The sequence below is a fragment of the Aristolochia californica genome, unplaced genomic scaffold (genome assembly GCF_029961685.1).
Source record: "Aristolochia californica isolate CCGP_79_NKW_82.1479 unplaced genomic scaffold, dmAriCali1.0.hap1 SCAF_12, whole genome shotgun sequence".
In the NCBI taxonomy this organism is placed as follows: Eukaryota; Viridiplantae; Streptophyta; class Magnoliopsida; order Piperales; family Aristolochiaceae; genus Aristolochia; species Aristolochia californica.
Genome location: NW_027181793.1, coordinates 1753341 through 1777119, shown reverse-complemented (window position 1 = coordinate 1777119; position 23779 = coordinate 1753341). Strand labels below are relative to the sequence as shown.

The window sequence follows — 23779 nt, the reverse complement described above, 5'->3', positions numbered from 1 at the left end:
TGGGTGTATATTGAAGGCTCAATTTAGTGTTCAACCACTGGAGGATGGCATGTTTTTCAACATCGGGACTGGATTTGACAACGACCGAGCGCTCCAACACTAATCACCCGTTGCGAAGGAGGTTGGAAGGTAGGTGGATGATTTCGGATGGCTTTTCTGGAGGCTTGGTGGGAGGGGGTGTACATGCAGGTTCAAGGAATTTTGAAGGGGGCAGGACGATGGGGGTGGGGCCTTGCTTTGAAGTCGGGGACGGTTTCTATCTGTGATGGAGGTCGGAGGTAAGTGGGGGGAAGGCCGGTGGGGAGCGTCGCGAAGATTGCAGTTCACTCGCTAGAGGCAAGGACAGAGAGAAGCTCCGTAAGGCCTCAGATAGTTCTTTCCAGCCAAATCCGCAGTTAGTTTGCTCCAGGATGAAGAGACGGGTAAGAATAGTGCTTCCTCGGCTTTGGGTGATCCGGCACTCACGGCGACCCGAGTAGGTGGTCACCGAGAAGAAGAAAAAGAAGAAGTTGCCAGACCAGAGCTTGCAGGAGCCATCCTTTTCCGCACTGGTGATGCGAGCTAACTACTAAACGAAAGCCGAGATGGCCACCAACGGAATGCAGATGAAGGATATTAGATCCATTGGTCGAATTGATGCGAATGATTGGTCCAAAGGTGGGGTTGACTCGCTCAACAATCACTGAGCATTGTCCGTATGAGAAAAGGAAAAAAGGTTGTTGTCGCCATCGCTGGGAAATAGTGGTCCAAACAGTGTGCATCTTCTGTCGGGGGGCATTTGATGCTCGCTAGTGGGGCATCAGAAGTTTCTGGCCTTCGTCCAATGGTCTTGCTGCTTTTGGAAGGGACGACCTTCCTATTTATGTTCGTCTCTCGAAGCACGAGCTTGGAGTGACAGTGACTGGCGTCGGAGTTGACAACAGTGGGGCTGCCGGCAAGGTGGGTTAAGGTGGGGTGAGCTAGGGCCACGGGCCGGTAGCTGGCGGTGCCACCCCCTTACACTCGGACGCACTCGAGTGCGCTCGCTCTCATTTTAAATCCCTCCATCGCTTTTCTATTTTTCAAGAATAGGATACCATAAATTTTCAGTTGACCTACCATGAAAGAAATGTAGACCGAGGTGGGTAGAAGGGAAGGATATGTGCCAGCCTTTCTAGTCTTTCATGACAAACATTCACACCATAGAGCCCTGAGTTAGCCTAGTTAACTTTCTGCCCTGCTATCATCTCATATAGAGATAGAAGTGTTTTCAAACTGAAAGCTGTCACAAAAACAGATGGTGTTGTCAGAGAATTCCCATAAAGACATTCTGAGTGAGCTATCATTGAAACCAAATCCCAAAATCCAATAGTTTTGTTGTGTTGTTTGGAAAAAGGAGCAAAGAGCTTCACTGACAATATTGAATAGCAAGGGAGATACAGGGTCTCCTCTATCCCAAAATCCAATAGTTTTGCTGTGTTGTTTGGAAAAAGGAGCAAAGAGCTTCACTGACAATATTGAATAGCAAGGGGGATATAGGGTCTCCTCTAGATCCTTTAAAAACTCCAGTACCATTTATAAAAATAGAGAAGGTAGGAAAAGTATGCAGCTTTATAAAAATAGAGAAGGTAGGAAAAGTATGCAGCTTTTGATCCAATGCCTCCACCTATGGCCAGCCCATCTTGTGGAAAAAATTTGAGGAACTCCCAATTAACCTGGTCAAAGGCTTTCTCCATGTCGATCTTCAACATCACTCCTTCCTTTCCCCTTCTTTTGTATTCAACTACAAACTCATACACTATCAAAGCTGACTCAAGGATCAGCCAGCCACCAATGAAAGCTCTGTATGACTAATTGATGATCCAGGGAAGAACTTTTTCTTCAACCTTCTTCAAAGGACTTCAGCAATCAATTTATAGCGACTGGAGATTAAGCTAATTGGCATATAGTCAATTGGATTCTGCCCCTTCTTTTTTTGAGGGATAAGAGCGATTTCAGGTGATAACATCATTTCAGGTGATGCTGAGTAAGGTGCTGCAGAGAACAAGAGGCATCTAAGGCAACATTTTCAAACAAAGATTTGGGACTATTTAGATATTTTCTAGAGATAGAAGTGGCTCGAGGAAAATCAGGCATTATAATTTCTCAAAGGAGACGTATTACTGATTGTTGACTTAAATTGGTCCACTAGGTGTCAAACCAGTAGATACAATATTGGAGGCGATTGTTGATTGATTTTTTTTTTAAATAGTGCTAAGTAATATTAAAAGACTCAAAAGAGCAAGATTACGAGGGGGAACCATCCCAAACAATGAGAGATTGCTGAAAGTTTCCAAATTTAGCTAGCCTGTCAGCCACAGAATTGGCTGACCCAGGAATATGATTCCAAGTGCAAGAAATGGAAGATACAATATCTGCAATAGATGAAGTAATTGGCCAAGTTTTGACTAGGTGTACATTGTTGGACCCAGAAAGTCCAAATTAGGATAGTTTCAATTAGAAAAGTCGTAGTTTCATGATGATTAATTTGTAAGCTGTTGTTTTATAAAAAGAAGAAATTTTAGAGGAGGATCCTTGTTGAACACTCTCCTCTCTAGTCATTTCTATCTTCCTCATTCTCGTTCTCCATCTTCTTCTCCCTCTTCTTCTTCTCCTTTCTCCTTTCTCCTCTCTTCTTCTAGCTCTTACAAAATTCAGGTTCACAACATCATATTGGGTGAAAGTAGTTTTTCTTCGTTTGCATATTATACATCCTTTTCTCTTAACGCATTTCTCATCATTTTTTTTTAAATAAAAATAAAATATCTCCCAATTAATTTAAGTCCTATTCCTAGAATTGCCAACTTATATGATAGATTGGCTACCAAGGAGCTCAAGGCTCAAGCATATTTGATCACCTCCCATTTAAATGTGAATTTTGGAATTTGGCTTGTTCTCGTTAAATTTGGAATTGCTGACTCTCATCAAACCTTCATGACCAAAATGACTCCAAACAAAAACTTTGAGTAAGATTCGAACCATAATCTTGGAGAATATGAACCCATGAACTTCCTGGCTGAAGTCTTCAGTTCGAGGATCTTCAAGAGTCGCACCTATAAAAATGACATTAAAAATTGCAAAATTACTTTGTTATCCTTGAACAATAGAATCAAGCTTTCGCTTCACAATAGAAGAATAAACAAAACATTCTACCAAGATGAGTTCAAAAGATGGATTTAGTTCAGTGCAGATCTTTTATTTAAAGTTTGCCAACAATGTGCAAAAAAACAAAAACAAATGGTGACAAACAATGTATCAAAGGGTCACCCTTTTTGTTTAGAATAATGGGAAGTATCATTAGGGAGAAGAAAAAAACACAAAACAATACCAAATTAAAAACATAGCACACATAAATCTCCCATTCAGAAAACCAAACCAACTTATTTACACAATATAATCATTTTTAGTTTGATCCTACCTAGTTCTCAAGTGATCTAAACCTAAAAGACCAAACGGTATAAGCAGTATCTTTGATATGGTATACTCTAATGTTTGATGTGATTTGGGCCTGCCTATTGTTTTGTTGGAGATAGTCAAGGGTCATCCATGCTGCTATCTGTTACAAGTGATGTATTACTGCAAAAAAAAGTGAACTATAGCACAAGTACTACACCATAACACATTCATGTAACATGAACCCTACAATCTTAGGGCATCTTTTTTCTCTTTTGCAAACTTTGCTTGGGGCATCTTTTTAGCTATTGCAAACTTTGCTTGTTCCTTTTCTCCTTTTGTTTGGGGTTGACGTAAGGTGGGATCAAGTCGTATGATCAGCTAATCGTCCAACTAATGATTTCGCTAAGGCTGCTATTCTTTCTTTTTAAAAAAAAATAATAATAATGTATATATTAACAGAGAAAATTACAAAGGACAAAGGAGCAAATCCCTAACAACAACTAAGGCTACTATTCATAGATCTATTCATGTAATTGGGAATTCTGTTCCCTTTGGGGTTTGAGTTTTTCTTCCCTTTTCCAGTTTAATGAATTATCACCATGTCAAAATAAATAAATAAACTTATTTCTTTTGTAGGTTGTTAAAATCTAATTCGGTAAAACAACTAAGGCTACTATTCATAGATCTATTCATGTAATTGGGAATTCTGTTCCCTTTGGGGTTTGAGTTTTTCTTCCCTTTTCCAGTTTAATGAATTATCACCATGTCAAAATAAATAAATAAACTTATTTCTTTTGTAGGTTGTTAAAATCTAATTCGGTGTCTCGTGGGGGTCTATTGGTCTACTAGACATAGCGAGAGACACCTCTTCTGGGACGACCTCCTGCCGGTCTGCCAAAGATGGTTTGTCCCTCTGTTACTCACTGGCAACTTCAATGTCACTCGATTCTAGCATGAGAAGTCCCCGCCGTCAAGGAGGATCACTACCTCCATGAGGCTCTTTGCTGAATTCATTGGATGTTGGGAGCTCGATGAAATTGCTTTGTCCCAAAAGACCTTCACTTGGTCCAAACGGTAGGCAACCCCTTGTGCTTTCAAAGCTTGACAGGTTTCTCGCCAATGAGGATTGGTTGTGTCTCTATAACAATGTTACTGGCATAGTGCTTAGCCGGGCAGTTTCAGATCATTGGCCGATCATGGTGGACACTCACTTCGGCAGCTGGGCCCCCCGCCATTCCGATTCAACAATGCTTGGATCAGTTACCCCTCATTAGATTCTTCAGTCCAATCCTTTTGGAGGAGGATTGTTGCTGTCGGACCAAGCGGCTGGTCCCTCCCAGTGAAACTCAAGCTTCTCAAGCCCTTTTTGCGCTCTTGGGCCCTTGAATGCCAGTCCTCATGTTCAGCGGAGAAAGCTTCCACCCTTGCTCAGGTGGCTATCATTGACACTGACGAGGAATCTAGAAGCCTGACCTCTGCTGAATTGGTTTAGCACTATGCTCTTAAGGGGAAGTTGCATGCCTTCAATTATTGAGATCCAGTGCATTGGAAGCAACGAGCTTAGTTCAAATAGCTTCAAGAGGGAGATGCCAATACAAAAAAAATTCATGTTGTGGCCACTACCAAGAGAAGAGCCAATCGTATCACATCGCTCTGTGTCAATGGTGACCTCGGACAGAGCCCTTGTTTCTAACAATCTTGTGAGTTTTTTTGCAAATCTCTACACTAAAGGTCAGACCGCTCGACCCTTCTTTCAGCGGGTTAATCTTATGGCCATCCCTGCTACAACTGCCAGTCTTATTGAGCTCCCCTTTTCTAGTAGAGAAATTGAGAAAGTAGCTATGGGGCTCCCTCTGGATCGTGCTCCGAGAGGTTGGCGAGCGCTGGGGGGGGGGGGGGGGGGGGGGGGTTGGCGGGCGTTGTGGGAATGGACATTTGTGCAATGATCTTCCAGTATTCCCCCAAGGGGTACATGATAGACAGCCAAATTCTTTTTGAGTGCAAATCTAAGTAGAGATAAGGCCCATAGCAGTGCAAATCAACTCAGTGGCAGAGCTTCCTTTAAGTCCAAAGGCACCAAGGAATATAAACAACACAAGCAGCTAACAGAAGCTCACCGAGGCTAGGGAGACGAGTCAGTTGAGAAACGGCACATGGTGCTCAAGTCAAGGCGGATGCAAAAACTGAGGCCCATGCTATCAATCATAGAGGTCAAGACCTTCTAGGCAAAAGCACAGTGGAGGAGTAGGTGACCGATGGTCTCGGCTACCACCCCACAAAGGGAACATAGATGGTCAAGAGCAGTGTTTCCACGTCTAATAAGATTGTCAGTAGTGAGAATCCTATTGCGGCAAGCACTCCAAAGGAAATTTTTCATCATTGGAGGAGCCAAGAGCCTCCAAGCAAAGCAGCCTGGTGAAGGGTGGGAGGTTGTTTCCAACCCATAAGGTGACGATAGGCCGAGCAGACAAAGAAGTGTCCGCTATCATCAGGGAGCCAGATCAGCCAGTTAGTCACCAGTGGTCAAATCCTAACATTGTCTAGACCATCAATCATATCACAAGCAGATATGGCCTCCACATCAGTAAGACCTCGTCTCATACGAAGATCCCATGAGCCGTTCCTCCACGCATCAAAGACCGAGAGGTCATGACAAGAGGTAATCTAAAAGAGAACAGGGTGGGAAGGGGCATGAGGACCATCGTCCGACCACCAATCAGTCCAAAAGCGAAGGCTAGAGCCATCCCCAAGGAAGAACCTAATAGCATTGGGAAAGGGACAAAGAGATGAACATGGCCTTCTAGATAGGAGAGAGGTGGCGTCTGTTACCATCGGTAATCCATCTATCACCAAGAAGCCGAAGCTTAAAGGTCACCATAGGCTTCCAGGAGGCTCTCGAGGGGGAGTTGAGTTTCCAAAACCATTTAAGGAGCAAGGCCTGACCCATTTCCTTGGTGGGTCTGATCCCAAGACCGCCCAAGGACTTCAGTATACAAACATCATCCCAACTGACAAGGTGGTAACGGAACTCGGTTCCAATGCCACGCCATAGGAAGTGTCTCTTGATCATGACAAAACGCCGACTGATGGAGGCGGAGCATGGCAGGAAAGAGAGAAAATAGTTTGGGATACCCACAAGGACGGATTGAGGAGAGCCAATCTGCACGCCTTAGAGAGCATCCTACCCTTCCAAGTCGACAGTCGCCGCTCAAACCGCTCAATGACTGGGGCCCATAATCCCATCCTAGGCTGACAGTCAGTAAGAGGAAGACCCAGGTAGTGAGAAGGGGTAACTGCAACCGAGCATCCCAGAGTGTCTGCCATGTGCTAAAGAAGGGAAGGCTCAATATAAAAGCCCATGATGGTTGTCTTCCCCAAGTTAACCTTCTGACCAAAAGCAATCTCAAATAGGCCAAGGATGGCCTAAATGTTGCGGATCTGATCAAACGTGCCAACACCGAAATAGATAGTGTCATCTGCAAACTGAAGCAAGGGAATGTCAAAGCAACTCTGGTCAGAAACAGCCTCAAGCCAACCGATACTACGAGCAGAGTAGAACATAGATGACAAGTACTCAACAATAATGTTGAAGAGGAGTGGGGAGAGGGGGTCTCCTTGACGAATGCCACGAGAACCCTGGAAGAAACCGCAAACTTCAGAAGTAGAGAGTAAGAAGCCGAGGAGATGCAACTGCGAATCCAAAATCTCTATCTGTCTCTGAAGCCCATGCGCTGCATAATGCCGTCCAGAAGGGACCAGCTCACCCGGTCAAAGGCCTTCTCGAGATCGAGCTTGAGGACAAACTTAGGTAGGCCCAGTTTGACAAAGTGGTCGATAATCTCGTGAGTTGCCATAGCTGAATCGAGGATGTCCCAACCTCTAATGAATGCACTCTGACCCTTGTGGATGATGGTGAGACGAATAAACTTAAGACGACCAGCCAGGATACGAGCAATGATTTTGTACAGACTTGAGACAAGGTTGATCAGCCTAAAGTCATGAGGATGTTCAACACTAGCTTTCTTAGGTACTAGGGCAATAAGAGAAGCACCGACACTCTTGAAGGTGATTACACGAATATAAAAACTGCGGACCATGGAAATAATGTCTGATATCAGGTTAGGCCAGCAAATTCTGTAAAATTCCCCATTGTACCCATCAGGCCCTGGGGCCTTATCTCGAGGGAGACCTAATACCGCATCTTCAATCTCCAAGTCCGAGAAGGGAAGCTCAATGAAAGCCGCCAAGGTGGGAGAAATTGAAGAGAAATGGAGCCTAGTAAGGCGGGGGCGATGGTGGCGCTCCTCTCTGTAAAGATCTGCAAAAAAACTGAGAAGAGCATTAGTAATAGAGGTCCTATCTGAGTTACTTCATTGTCGATAGACAAGGAAGTAATCCGATTAGTCCTGTGATGGGTCGAGGTGATTGCATGAAAGAACTTTGTGTTGGCATCGCCCTCAGCCAACCACTTGAAGCGGGCCTTTTGCTTCCACTAAATCCTTTCGGAATGAAGAAAAATCTAGAAATTGCATTGCAAAGAGACCCGGCTGGAGAATTCCGAATAGGTAAGGCTCCTTTGCTCCTCAATCACACCAAGGGCAGCAATCTAAGACTGTAGAGAGGACTTGTGAGAGGTGGCATTGAGGCGACGCTCCGAGGACGAAGACTTGAGTTTTTCTTTGAGGCGCTTCAGCTTGCACGGGAGGGACCAGCCATCATAGTTGGGGTCTCATTTGTCAAGTTTGGTGTCAATCTGAATGGGGCCAATGGTCAGAGCCAGCATGGCTCAAAACCAAACCGCAAGTGTTCCCGTAGAGCTGGAGCCAATCACTGGTGGGAAGGAAGCGATCAATCTTAGACGGGATGGGAGGCCTCTGCCCATTAGACCACGTGAACGTCTTGCCAGAGAGGTAAATCCTTTCCAACTCGAAGCTGCCAATAAAATTTGCAAACTGCCTCGTGGTGGTGGAAATTCTGGGAGCATGGAAGGCACTTCACATTGCAGAAGTGAATGGCATTGAAATCTCCAATAAGAAGCCATGGTACGGGCCAGTAGATTAGAAGATCAGTAAGCTCAACCCAGAAGGAGCGACGCTCCCGATATCAGGTGGGATCATAAACACCAGCCAGACCCCAAGAGAAATTAGTGCATCTGTCACGGAGCTTGATTCCTATAGAGTAGGAACCAATCAAATGATCTAACACCTCAACCACACACAAGTTCCAACGCAGGAGAAGACCTCTAGAGGATCCGTTTGCATTAATCGCAAGCCATTCCAAGTTATTATAGCACCAAAGATCATGAACAAAAGCATCAGAAGGAGTTTGACATTTGGATTCTTGGAGGATCACAATAGAAGGACGACTACTCGATAGGAGATTCCGAACAGTGGCTTGCATTTGGGAGGAACCAATTCCTTTTACATTCCAAGAGATTACAATCATTTATTCCCTTTTTTGCTTACTCCTGAGGCAGTCTTGCCTCCCGAGGGGTTCTAGCCAATTCGGAGATACGATCCAAGTTTCTTCATTGAACTAATCTCGCTCAGTCTGCAGAGCCAAGTAAAATTGTCGGTTTCCATCTATCGGCAAAGGAATGCAAGAATCTCTGAGGACCATATCCCCTAACTGGAGGGGAGGGCAGCTGGATTCCCCTGGAAGGGAAAAGTGAGCACTAGCGGTAGGGCGGCACTAGCGCTGATAGGTGGCCATCGGAGACGGAGAACCCGTACCAAGGGGAGGGGGCATTTGGGCCGACTGATCATAGATGAGGAGGATTCGTTGTCGAACAAGGGAGGGGAAGTGGGTCTGGGAGGGTCAGGTTCGGGGAAGGGGGGTCCATCTGAGCAATGGGTGGGGCAATAATTGTGGAGACAGGGGGGTGTTGTGGGGAGGAAGGGTTCTGGTTGCAGGAGGGGGGTTAAGTGGGTGGTTATAAAGGAGTGAGAGGGTGGGGGGCAGGTGATACAAGGGTGGCTGAGAAGCGCAGGTAGGGGAGGCACCAGTAGCCATCCCAAGAGGGGGGGCTGCAGGGTGGGAAAAAAGGGGGGCCAAGTGGCAAAGGGGGAGGGGGGTCCTGATATCGATGTGGTGCCATGTGGGGGGTAGAAGTGTCAGAGTGGTGGGGGGTTGATGGAATAGGCAGCCAAAGGCATAGGGGTAGGGGGTTGTCTGGGAGCTCAGTGGAGGTGGGGGGTCCGCTGGCCAGCCAAGCAGACTATAGGGCTGGCCGTGGATCAGGCTACAGGTCGGCCTGGGGACGTGTCGCTGCTGCTACCACCAGTGAGAGAGAGTCTCACACAAGATTTCCAAATGTGATACTGAGTCAAAGGGGTGTTTGGCTGGCATCAAGCCGGAGGAAGGTTGTCGCGGATTGAACGCAACTCGGACAGATGAAGAGCCAGACACAGTCCAATTGCAGACGTTCAGCGGTGCTTCTGTCCAGCCTGATTAAGGTACCAAAGTGGCTGGCAATGAGGCCAGAGATGCTTTCTTCCCAAAGCTCAGGTGGGAGGCCCGTAATTTGGACCTATTGACCGAGGCTCCATTGCTGCAGGGAAGGGTTCCAGTCCCGGACAGAAGTGATAGTGGCTGAAGTAGGGAGCCAGGATGCCATCCAACGATCGCCAACTGAGCGGAACGAAACAATCCACTCACTCGGGCATAGATAAGATGCCAGAGGGGAGTAGTCCAGACGCAGTTGGCAAGTGAACCAATCCAAGATGCATTGGCCCTCTGTCAGAGTGTGACCAATGCCGCACAAAGGAGACGATCGATGTCGGGGGGGTTGTTGTTGGGGTTTGCGAGGTAAAAGGTGAAAAAGGAGGAGGGATAGAGTCTGAAGTCGAGGATTTATGGATTGGATGGGTTTGTTGGGGTGGGTGTTAGGTAGAGGGTGGTGAAGGCTGTTGGGGTCGGGAGCAAAGAAGGGTAATCAGGTGGATGGGAGGATCTGGTGTTGGGTAGTGGTGGGGCGGAAGAAAATGCCAGATGGCGCGGGCGAGTTGTGTCCATCCAAAGCCGGAGTTGTTTGGCCTCAGGAATGGTTATGCGGCCCATCGTCATGCGTTCTTTATGCTATGAAATGTGGCATTCTGTGTGTCCACCTTGCCGAACCATGCAAAAACAAAATCTCCAAGGGCCTGATCAGAGCTCCTTGGTCTGAGGTGAGGTGTTGGTGTTCTCCACAATTCCTGCAGAGAGCGCCGTGAGGAAGGAGGACCTAGCAACAACGGGGACAGTGACGAAACACTGCGCACACTAGCCTACCTCGATCTAGTTTTTCTCGACGAAACTCTCGCTCACAGCTCAATGACTCTCCCGATTTCTTCTCTCTCGAGTCGATCCATCATCTCTCACTCGATCAAAGCTTTTTTTCGATTTTTCTCTCTCGCTCGCTCGTCTCTCTCTTCGCTCACTCATCGTCTTCTCTCGGCACACGTTAGCACATTTGAAAACTCTCAACGCACGTTAGGCATGACAGATATTTACAATTAGCTTACACATATCCACCCTCAAATAATCCCAACTATCTTTTTTCTTTTTTAAATGATGCTGAATTTTATTAAGAGAGCTCAAACGAGCATATTACAAGAGGAGAAGTTTTCCCAAACAATGAGAGATTACTAGGAGGTTCCGAATTTTGCCAATTAATCAGCAAAAGAATTGGCTGATCTAGGAACGAGGTTCCAATTACAGTGAATGGATGACACAATATCAGCAATACAATCAATGATTGGACAGTGGTGTCAAGGAGGGGAGCTATCTTTTGAACAGCAGTTGATAACAGTCTTTGAGTCTCCTTCGATAAGCAACTTGCCATGCAGCCGCTCTTTAAAGATTTGGAGGTGGAATAGAAGGGCACTCACTTCAACAGTATTTGAATCAGCAATACCCACTTGGTAAAAAAATTATTGAAGGGTGGTGGATTATCTCTCCTCTCTGATTTATTCGGCCAAGGGATTTGGGTGGCATCTCCCCACAGCGGATTCAGCGGCTTTTGATATTCCGATTCTTCAGTTTGCAGATGACACCATTTGCTTCGGTATGGGCACCATGATCATATGAAGAAGTTGAGAGTTGTTCTTGGTATATTCGAGTTGGCTTCGAGTCAAAATATAAATTGGAAGAAAACCACTCTCTTGGGATATTACATTGAGATATGGTTGATTTCCAGGGATGCTCGCTAGAGAATACGCCAACTACATATTTGGGTCTCCCCCTTTTTTATTATCATCCCACGGCAGGGCTTTGGTCCCCTCTTATCGAGAAATTTGAGAAGTGACTTGCAACTTAGCAAGGTAAGCTCCTATCCACAACGGGTCGTCTCACTCTGTTAAAGTCTTGCTTGGCTAGCCTGCCAAATTATCTCATGTCTTTTATTAATTGTCCAACCTTTGTGTGCTCAAAGATTGATGCTATTCGTCGTCGCTTCCTATGGAGAGGTTCAGAAGACACGTTCAGATATCATTTGGTCAGGTAGAAGGAGATTTGTCTACCTCGGGATAGAGATAGGCAGGGCATAAGACCTACAAAGGATATGAATAATGCCCTTCTACTTAAGTGGATTTGGAACCTCAATGCCAACCATAGAAATTTGTGGAGGAATACGGTGTGCTGCTATCTTTAGATTCCAGGGCATTGGTGGAGACAGGGAGGTGCTCCCCGCCGTCTATCCCCGATTTGGAAATCCATTTATAAGTTGCTTCTAACCTTCAAGCCCGTGACCTCCTTCGACTCGGGAAATGGGAGGACTCTTTTGTTTTGGGCCTATGAGTGGTGCGGTTTTCATCCCCACTCTGAGGAATACCTAGGGCTGTCTAGGATTGCTATGGACCTTTCATGATCGGTAGCAAAATCTTGGAGTAATCATTCTTGGAGTCTTCTCTTCTACCAGAGCTTGAATGATGATGAAGCTATAGCTTTCTGCTCGCTTCTATCCAGTCTCAGTAGTACCATCCTCCAGGAGCGAGTGCCAGATAAATTGATTTGGAAACCTAGAATCAGTGGTATATTCACAGTCGCTTCAACCTATTCCCACGTCAGGGAAGTTGTCCCCAGTCTGCCAGAGCACAAAGCAAATCTCGCCTAGAGACTCTCAGCGCTTAACAAAGTAAAATTCTTTATTTGGACAGCCATTAGAGAGCAAAACCTCACTGCAAACAATCTTCACAGGAGAGGTTTCACCGCCCCGGATAGTACCTGCCCCCTTTGTGGCATTTGTGAGGAGTCAGTTCTATTCTTCTGCACTGTGACTTTTCGTGGAGAGTTTGGATGGCAGTGTTCTAGAAAATTGGCATTCAAGTGGGCCTCCATCAGGATCTATTTAGCACTTTTCAGATGGTGTTGAGGACTCGCCTTCCTAAAATTGGCAAGCTTCTTCTCTCTGCTTGCCTTGCTCACATCCCTTGGTGTCTTTGGCTCAAGAGAAATAATCGGAGATTCAAATCCAAGTTCAGCAATCTGGAGAGTACAGTCTCTTGTGCTGTGGGTATGTTTTCCAGCTGGCTCCACACCAGAAAGGAATTTGCTCCTCAGACCGGTGTCTCCCTTCGATGGAATTGGTGTCTTTTGGCCGATATGGTGGGTCCCCAAAAGATTCTGATCAGGCGGAGTGGGAGCCTCCCCTAGTGACTGCATTAAGCTGAATATCAACGGTAGCGCTCGAGGATGCCCCGGACCGGCCGGTGCGGGGGCGGGCCAGGGGGGGATAGTGGAGAGACTATTCTTTTCTATGTTGCGCCTATTGGCATCACGAATTCCAACACTACAGAGGTGACTGCTCTTCATTTTGGTTTGAAGATTTTCAAAGACCGTTTTCAAGGGAAGTTGCTGGTTGAGGGGGATTCTAAAGTGGTCATCAGCTAGGGCTTTAGTCCAGCCTCTCCCCCTTGGCGGCATTGGCCAGTTATTTCATCTATTGCAGATATTGTATCTTCCATTTCTTGTATTTGGAATCACATTCCTAGGTCAGCCAATTCTGTGACTGATAGGCTAGCTAAATTTGGACCTCCCAACCATCTCTCATTGTTTGGGACGATTCCCCCTCCTTGTAATTTTGCTCTTTTGAGCCTTTTAATATAACTCAGCACTATTTCAAAAAAAAAAAAAAAATTCAAACAGACAGAGATTTCCAAACTCTTAATTCTTCAAAAAACACAACTTAAAGCCTTCTTAAACAAATGAAATCCTAATCACACATTGTGTTTGAAAAGAATTTCACTTTATGGGAAAACTACATGTTTGTATTCTCAACTACAAAGTATTTCTGCTCCAGCTTCAATATCTTATTAGATGTGTATGTACTTCTTAAGTTTACTCATTGTTCTAACTAATTTTTTTATGATTTTAGAATGAGAATTAAAATCTTTTTTTTAAATAGAATGTGTACTAAAATCTTTTTTTAATAGAATGTGTATTAAAATATTACATTTATTTAATCAATTACTTCTTAACTCTTCCCATATGCAACCCCTTTGCCACCTGATCAATCAGTAACAGATTTGCTGGCCAGCTTCCTGTTGCAGGGGACTCTTTGGTCGAATCAGCTGGTGCTTGAAGAAAAAAGATCCTCCTTGGTGTCATTGGCAGTATTATCATCAGATTCAAGATTTTTCATTGAAAGTTGCTTATTGTAGGAGTTTTTTTTCTTAAAAATGGTTTTATTGCTGAAATCTTGTCAATAGATCAGTGAATTTCGTTGCTGATGCTTTACCCAAAGAGGGGTTTCCCTTCAATCCTCCACTGTGAGAGATCCCCCTTTGTAATGTTGCTGTTTTTCTTCGGGCTTTTATGAAATGCACCTTTTCTCCAAAAAAAAAAAAAAATGAAACATCATTTATGAAGAAATATTTGCAACTGATTGTTCAGTTCAACTAATTGCTTGGAACCGATATAATCATAAACTAGTGTGCACTTATTGAGGTGTGCTGTTTCTCAAGAACTTCTATTATGCCCCAGCTTCGATTCCGGGTCTAGAGCCAGAACGGACAATATTCAGATCTATTCATAAGTGCAGCAAAATGAATATGGATGAAAAAAGTAAAAACAAGTCAGATATAAGATCCGACTTTATACAAGCAACACTAATCATGGTTACAAGCCTGTTGCAAGTCAACGCATAAGCTACAAATTGTCAACGAGGAATCAATGATAACAACGATAACATCCAAATTTGAAGCACTTGCAAGTTGCAACTGTTAGTACACATCACTGATAAATTGATAAATTACATACTAATGCAGGGTGCAACATAGCTGACAGAGAACATTGTATCAGTATTATTGACAGAAAAAGTTGTATCTGTATTATTTCTCACCTTCCATTACTGTGCTGTCATCCATAGCTTTATATTCCATATTCTTCAATGCAAGTTCTACACCATAACCACCCAAGTTTAATGCATCCTTTGTACCAACTGCAGCGCAATGGCCTGTCATTGTCTCACATCCAGAAGGCAACACAGGTCTGACAACATATTTGACTTGTCCCTGAAAGAAGATACTTTGTAAGTAATGGGTGCATTTGTTCCAAAAAAGCAACCAAGATAGAAAAGACATGCATAAGTCAGAGAAAGTGGAGAGGAGAGAGAGAGAGAGAGAGAGAGCAAGGCAAGGAGGATGAAGGGACAGAATGACTCATTGTTAACATGAGAATTTTTTCCACACAACAGCAACTAGGCAAATTCATAACAAATGCAGCAACCTTCTTCGATGCTTCCACCAGGGCAACATGAAAATCTTGAAAGCAGTTTGTCCCAAGTGCTCCATATAAAATAGTAATAGGGCTTCCGAAACTTGAATGAAAATAGACATGATCAAAGTCAAAAAGCTCAGGCTGCTCATATGATACAACAGCTCTGCAAGGCATAATATTTTACATAAGCATTCACTTTATTATCTGTTAGTGTATATGAATACAGTAGAACAAGAGAAGGAGTAGAAAAAGAGAACAATGCAACTTACGATCCTTCTTTGGTGCTAAGCCACAATTGTAGTTCAATTACATCAAAAAATAACTCACTGCCAGTATCGACCCAGCAACATTTCCTTCTGAGACTTTCGGGGTTCATGCTTACCATCACACTGTCAAAGTTTTTGTTGTCTGATGTTTCACCTTGGCAGTGAATATCCCCATTTCCACATTCTGAGTTAGTATCATCTGTGAAGGGGAAAGAAGAAAGAGAATCCCCTGCTAACTGCCGGTAGACTACCAGTCTTGGGGATGCAGAACGAAGAATCAGAGAGAACTCAAACATTGATGCCAAAGGTTCACTCAAAATGGACCTTCCATAACTAGCAATCTTCTGAATGCAGCCGTGTGCTGTAGAAAAGGTGGAGTCGTTCTCTGCTTGGAGCCACAGCTCAGTGAACTCCCAATATAGGTCTTTCCATTCTTTAGATAATAATTCACTGATAATAAAAAAAAATTGAGAGTCCATTAACAAGTTTAAATATAAAAAGTGCTAGTAAACAAAAAAATAGGATGATTCCACCAAATCATGAGGCAGAAGCTGAAAGAAGTTTTGACAATATGTTTGCATTACCATTAGAAAATTAATAAATATCCTTAAAAGTCAGAGTACAACTAACAATTGAGAATGCAAACCAAAAATTGAACAATATAATTGATAAGTTAACAGAAGATCAAAGCTTCTCTTGCCAAGCAACTTCCTTCCATGCAGTAATGGCAGAAGGCAGGTTTGAGGCATCATGTGAAAAAAGTGAACCCTACTCAACAATATACATTCCATCTACACCCTGCAGGGTGGAACAATGCCTAGTCCACAGCCTACACCACGTAATTTAAAAAAAAATCATCATCTTTCAATTTATTTTTTAAATAATTTTTTTAGTTTTTAAAACTCTATATTTGCCTACTACTTAAAATGCATTTAATAATAAGCCTAAAATTGAAAGATGGAGAGGAAATAGGGAAGAAAAGAGAGAACAAGAACGAGAGAGAGAGAGAGAGAGAGAGAGAGAGATGAACAGTGTGATTGCCCAAGTCAAAAAGTCAACCCCTCATTTTTTATGTCACTCAAGTCATAATGGGAGAAAAGGACATAAATGCCCCTCTAACTTAAACTCACCATAACTTTCTAATTACACCTCATAATTAACTCAAGCTTGAACCATATGACAGATCCATTGAATGACACTTACTTCTAAGTTAGAGGGGTAATCTGATTCTGGGAAATGACCAAACTACTCTTCTACCACTCCCCCTCAAACTCAAGCAATATATGTAAAAACCCCAACTTGTTACAAAATTTCCCAGATTCTCTTTTTTCCAAAGTCTTAGTAAACTCATCACCAAGTTGATCTACGAATTTAACATATGCAGTGGCCACTGCACCCCTCCTTACCGCATCATGGATGAATGACAATCAACTTCCACATACTTAGTTCATTTATGAAGTTCAAGATTGCAAGCTATGAAAATCGCAGCTTGATTGTCACAATGGATAGCCATCACCCCCTTTGCTAGGAAGCTCAACTCTTGCAAAACTGACCAAACTTCTGCACAAGGTAAGGCTACTACATTTTGCTTCATGCTCTTCCAGGTAACCAAATTACCTCCAACAAACACGCAATAACCAATGGCATACCTTCTTTTCAGGTTGAACCATGCATATTCAGCACTGAAGTATCCCTTAGTCTATAGATGATCATGCATCTCATAAAATAACTTTTACATGGTGTTCCCGTCATATATCTCAATATTCGATGTACAGCCTCTAGATGAACCTTTTGTAGATGCTCCATCAATTTACACTTCCCAGAAAACAAGATGGCATGCCATATAACTATGGCATAAATCAACTTGCCAACTGACCTTCTCTATACCAGAAATTATTCTTATTAAAATACCAGTCCAGAAATCTGGGCAAATCCTTCAAGGCCATTTTTTCTCCTCTTTTCTCCTCCATTTTCTCCTCAAATCACATATTCTTCAATTTCCAGCAAAAGAAAAAATAAAAAATGGTGCTCCAGTAACCAAAATAAAAACTTGTATTAATCTTCAAAAATTATGATTTTTCAAAAAGAAAGTTCAATACTGAAGAAACTTACCATGTCTATTAATCTACAATGGCACTCCCTATTTATAGACTTTAAAACTACCACGATCTCACCAAAATAAGCTAATCACTTTGGTAGAATTTTCGTAAGACTAAACTTCCTAATTACAATTGATTTTTTTGTGTAATAAAATGGACAGCTACTTTCTGGAAAAGAATGGCAATTAACAAAAATAGCAACTACCAACAATGAACACTTTTTTTTAAAAAAAATTGATTACAACCCCCAACCCCTAGTGAGACCTGACCCCAAGACCTCACATTAGAAAACCCAACCATTGAGCCAAAGGCACCAAGGCCAATAATGAACACTTTATGACTTACCTAAACATCTACAACTACGTGTACATGTTTTGAATTTTTAGCAATTTTTCTTCAAATTGTAAAGAGCTCAAATTCAATTAAATTGCAAAATCTTTATAAGATACCATGAAGGCAACATTCAGTGAAAGAAAAGACACCATGTAGGTTTATGGTACCCACTTGAGGATACATTAGTAAACTGCCTGCAGCACAGCATATAGCTTCAGAATTGATTTGGTTACAATCAGTAATGGAATGTTATAGCTTCAAAATCAGATTTCTCATGCCTCTCTAATGTGATGACTAAGCAACAATCTCTTAATACTACTCCAGTCTTTCATGAGAGAACAAAACATATCAGTATTCCTTGTCGTTCCATTCATGATAAAATAATAAATAAATAAGAACCAAGGTATCCACCCAAAGTCTGCTTCTTAAGAAATCATTTTGCAGACATCAGCAAAGCTAATATCATGTTTTGGGAATAATGAAAGACTTCAATGTCAACTGATAGTCTATATGTTAGACCAAAACATTCAATATATTTATATATAAAAGATCAAATTTCCGAGTCAGTTTTAAAATGATGCTTGAAGTTCTACCCAGACTAACAACTATGTTTTGAGTTGTGATATGATTGAAAGTGCAGTATTCATAAGTAGGGAGATCAATGAATCCTATCTCATCTTCACTAAAAACCAGTTATTAGGGAGATCAACCCAAAACCAATCATATGCAATAAACCAACATAGAATTAGCTAGGGAGCAAAATAGCTTCCCATGAACCAGGAAGATAAATTAGGAAGTACATAGATAGAAGCCAAGGCATCTGCTGCCTCTTCAACTTTAGGCTAGCTAAGAAACTGCCTGCAAAAGATATCGAAAATACAAAAAGCTTCTCCCTTACGCATAAAGGAACTCTTTCTGGTAATGTTTTGGTACTAAACTACATTATTTTAAAAAATCAGAACGTTATCTTCTAAAAGCAAGATAAATAACTAAAGTAAATGTCTTTGTTCCAAACTCAAATACGTTGGATACATTTCACGATGTCGGGGAGTTCGTCGTGAAAGGGGAATCACTCTTAAATTTCTCCGGACCAACTAAAAGTCACAAATAGACGTTCTAAATTTGTAACAAGGAAGAAAGAGAAAAAGACGTACGCTGCTTCAAGCAAAAGCGAAGTTCCGGACCACTGCGCTCGAAGAGAGACTTGCACATTCTTTGGCCTACGATTGTCTGCCGAAACCGAATTCGACAAAATGCAAACGATTAAGAGATACCAGACAAATCCAGATCTCAAACAAACCGTCATCTTCAGATATTTTAAAGCATAGAATGATCGTTTTAGAGATCTATAAACCCAGTGCAGGAGTTCGGTTTAGGGCTTTTCGGAGTTCGACTACTGCGCTCTTAAGAAACGGCGGAAAACGGTGGTGCCGCAAATTGCAAAATGGTTGCTTCCTCACTTCCCGGGGGTCGGAACCTTTGGAAGATTTCCGCGAGGAAAATTCCGATCTTGGGACATTTTAGGCACTTAAGACAAATGAATGTGAATTCTATGATAATCTCTTTCTGAGTTAGCGTATCCCAGAAAAGGTGTTGGAATTAGGATGGGGGTTAGTGCCCACTGCCCATAGGAGTCCCGAACCCGAATTAGTAGGGGGTTAGTGCAGATACCTAGTATAAGTGTAAGTCAAAGTGAAAGTAAGTTATTACCTAGGCCCTGTTGGTGCCCTATGTAAGTGAAATGTATTTCGCTTACGCTGGGTAAAATGTGTTAAAACCCGTTAGTGCCCTTTGTAAGTTGGGAGGGAAAATAAATTACAAATATAATATATTTGCCCTCGTTGATCTGAATTCACTTTTCTTTGCGTTATGCCTAAAACGGGGGAAAGTATATTACATTTGTAATTTACTTTCCCTCCCAACTTACAGAAGGCACTAACGGGTTTTAGCACATTTTACCCAGCATAAGTAAAATACATTTCACTTACAAAAGGTCGAGCTCTGAATTCACTTTTCCTCCATCAATTACGTTTGGTTGTGGGAGGGCCGACAAACGAAACATTTTTGGGGAAAAAAACTCTGCTCTCTCGCTCATGACCTTTGACAATTTCAATCGCCCCCTCTGCAACCTCTCCCCGGCGCTCGTTGATTCTCTTCCTCTCGCCGTCTCCAGCACCGACGACCTTCGGTGACTTCTCTCCCCCCTCTGCAACCTCTGCGGCTCGATTCTAACATAGAAAAATGTCATATCCTCGTTCCCTTTTATGTCGTTTTGGATTTATTTCCCTACATAGCTTCCCTTTTCCATCCATCACCTAGACTCGTTTGGGTTTGGTGAGTCTTCGAAATCTTTTGAAGTGATTTTGGTGGATTTTTAGGAGTTGGTGCGATCCAGGTTTGTACATTACATTTAGTGAGAGAGTTTCTACCTTCTGTAAGTTGGACGTTAGTGCCTGCGATCCGTTTTCACGGTGTAGGAGATGAAAAAAGGAGTGGGCACTTTCTCTTGACTTTCTGATTTAGGCATTACGAGGTTCCGATAAATTTTAGTTTCTTAATCATTTGTGGTAGGGAGAGAGAAAAGGGCTTTGGTTTTTCGGCTTTTGTTGGAAGAGGCAAACTTTTGGGGGGATCGGGCTTTCTTGAAGAGTTTCAGATGCTTTTAGGTTTTTTTTAATTGTTGTTGTAAGGTTTGTTTGAACTGGTTTCAGTGGCAATTTTGTCAGAGTTATCTGCTTTTGATTTTTTTCCAGAGGGATCGTTGTTTTTCGTTCTTTATTAATCTGGTGAGAGGTTTTCTCTTTTTTGTTTAGTTTGCTTTTCTTTGGTAACAGGCTAAGGAGGATGGCATATTCTGGCTTTTCATTTCTTCGAGCTCGATTTCGTCTCTTTGCCTTTGTGTTTTGTTTAAACTAAAAGAACCTCCCATTTAATTTGTTCTACGTGTGTCAATAAGAAGTTTTGTTGAGGCGAAAGTTGGGAGTGATCAGAAGGTAATTCTACTTCTTGTTGATAGGTATGTTTTTCTGTATGAAAATTATAGCAATAGGGCATCAATGTTTTGTCAAGAGGCTGGCCAATACAACCTAAAAGACTAGTCGTTTTAAGTGAGGAAAGCCAACCTAACCCATCAGTGGACCAGGGGTGGACGAAACCTAACCCAGGTGGACCGAAACCACCTATCTCTGACACCCACTGTTCTCGTTCCCTATTGCTTCCGCTGGGATTCAAATGCATAATGTGGTGCCCAGCTCTGATACCATGTCAAAAGCCTAGCCAATACAACCCAAAAGATCGGTCTGTTTGGGAGCAGAAATTCAAGTACTTAACCCATCAGTGGACCAGGGATGGACGGAACCTAACCTAGGTGGACCGGAACCACCTAGCCTCGACACCCACCGTTCCCTTTCCCTACCGCTTCCGTCGGGATTCGAACGCGGAACGTGATGCCCAACTCTGATACCATGTCAAAAGGCTGGCCAATACAACCTAAAAGACTAGTCATTTTAAGTGCGAAAAGCCAACCTAACCCATCAGTGGACCAGGGGTGGACAAAACCTAACCTAGGTGGACCAAAACCACCTAGCTCTAACATGTTTGTCCATCACCCGTTTGGTTATTCTACAGTAATTTGTACAACAATGATCCAAAGTTGCAACTACAAACACTTAGATTAACCTTATATTCTCTTTATCACTATGTTACTTCATGTTTTAGTGGCATTTACTATTTTTAAACCCCCTCCCTTTTTTGGTTCTCCCCCTCCCCTCTCCTTTACTTTTTTTTAAGAACAAATTATTCTTGATTCATTGTCTACTTTTTTATGAGTTTTAGATGGCTGGAAGGAGGAAAGGTAAAGACAATATGGATGAAACTACAAAGAGAGCATACGACACATGGACGTGCGACGAAGATAGTAAAATGCTTGATTTGCTCATTGAGCAAGTCAATTTGGGTAACAAAATTACCCAATGGAGTCTAGAAACATGAATTTTTCAACGATTGTGTCTATATGTTTAATTTGGACACAATGAACCAAAAGACACTTGAACAGTTGAAACAGCATGCGGACTAGTGAAAAAATCTATCAGATCGTGAGTACATGCCTCAATACTAGCAGCTCTGGGTGGGATCCAACAACCCAAAAAGTCACCGCAAATAAGACAATGTGGCAAGATTACATAAAGGTTTGTAAATGTAACATAGAATGCTATGTTTCTTGCTTTATTAATCAAGATTTTAAGTATTTTAAGCAATAACTTTTCATGTAGGCGCATAGAGAAGCCAATAAGTATGGGCAGGAAGATTGTCCACTATATGAAAAATTGACTTTAGTTGTTGGAAATTCTATTGTCGTGGGGATTGTAAGTCTCCCTGATTTCAGAGAGGTTTTTCTGTATATTCAAAACTCTCGCAGCCAATTTTTAGTTTCCGTCAGGTTTTAGAAACCCTATCGAAAAGGAAGAGGAAGGCAGAAATTACAAGTATGCCCTTGGACCAGAATTTACAAGTATGGCCTTGGACCAAAGAAAAAGACACATGTGCCCCTTTACATATACATATTTACATTAACACCCCCCTCAAACTTATGAAGGGGCAAGTAACATAAGTTTGCCTATGAGATGATGGAAACGAGCAACTGGATGCGATTTGGTGAAGACGTCTGCAAGTTGAGATGTGGAGGAAACATGGGGCAAGGTGAGAGAGCCTTGTAAGTAGTGATGCCGCACAAAGTGACAATCAATCTCAATATGTTTCGTACGCTCATGAAAAACCGGATTCTTGGTAATCTGAATGGCACTTTGATTATCACAAAACATAAGGGTAGCAGACAGTTGAGGAAAGCCAAGTTCTTCAAGTAAGCGGCGAAACCAAATTAACTCAGCAGCAGTGGTGGCCATAGCCCGATATTCTGCCTCGACAGAAGAGCGAGAGACTACAGATTGTTTCTTACTTTTCCAAGCCCCCAAAGAATTCCCAAGAAAGATACAATACCCAGTAGTAGATTTGCGATCTGTCGGATCACCAGCCCAATCAGCATCAGAATAACCAGAGAGAACCAAATCAGAGGTGGAAGACATAAGTAAGCCATGATGCACAGTGCCACGTAAGTAGTGTAAGATACGGAGAACTGTTGTCCAATGAGTGGTACGGGGGGCGGAAGCAAACTGACTAACCACATGAACAACATAGGTAATATCAGGACGGGTTACCGTCAAGTAAACTAGGGACCCAACTACCTCTCTGTATCGGGTAACATCTGACAACAAGTCACCATCTGTAGGGCTAAGGCGATGATTGAGTTCAATGGGAGAATCCACAATCCGATCATCTATCAATCCTGCTCGACTGATCACTTCAGAGATGTATTTGGATTGAGACAAAATATAACCTTCAGGAGAATAGGCAACCTCAATACCCAAAAAATACCGTAAATACCCAAGATCCTTCATTTCAAAGAGAGAGTGAAGATTATGCCCCACAACAGTTTTACGAATGAACATGGCAGAATCATAGTTGGAAGCAACAAAGCCAAGCCGGATCAAAGAGGAACTGAACTTCGCAAACCAAGCACGGGGAGCTTGTTTGAGACCATATAAAGCCCGTCGAAGGCGGCAAACATAACCAGTGGGATGAGGAAGACCTGGTGGTGGCCGCATATATACCTCCTCGGTCAAATCACCATTTAAAAAAGCATTTTTAACATCCATTTGATGAAAATGCCATTTTTGAACCGCTGCAATAGAAATCAAGGTGCGAATAGTCTTCATTTGAGCAATTGGAGCAAAAGTCTCATCATAATCAAGTCCTTCTGTTTGGGAGAATCCTTTTGCAACTAACCGAGCTTTGTAGCGCTCAAGTGTACCATCAGATTGAGTTTTGATTTTGAAAATCCATTTACAACCAATAGCATGCTTACCGGGAGGAAGTTGAACCAACTCTCAGGTACCTGTTTGGTGCAGGGCGGTGAGC

General features: G+C 42.7%; 1 protein-coding gene across 1 annotated transcript in view; it reads right to left on the bottom strand.

Moving 5' to 3' along the window:
* LOC137947053 (UDP-glucose:glycoprotein glucosyltransferase) overlaps positions 1–19431 on the bottom strand; it is a 109443-nt gene extending 90012 nt beyond the window's left edge. The window contains exons 1-5 of the mRNA XM_068793344.1: positions 18961–19431; positions 15378–15824; positions 15118–15271; positions 14732–14903; positions 2998–3071 (exon numbers count right to left, since the gene is read on the bottom strand). Coding sequence (XP_068649445.1) covers positions 2998–3071; positions 14732–14903; positions 15118–15271; positions 15378–15824; positions 18961–19112 — 999 coding nt within the window. The 5' untranslated portion in view covers positions 19113–19431. The remainder of the gene's footprint in view (positions 1–2997; positions 3072–14731; positions 14904–15117; positions 15272–15377; positions 15825–18960) is intronic.
* Positions 19432–23779: the final 4348 nt, after the last annotated feature.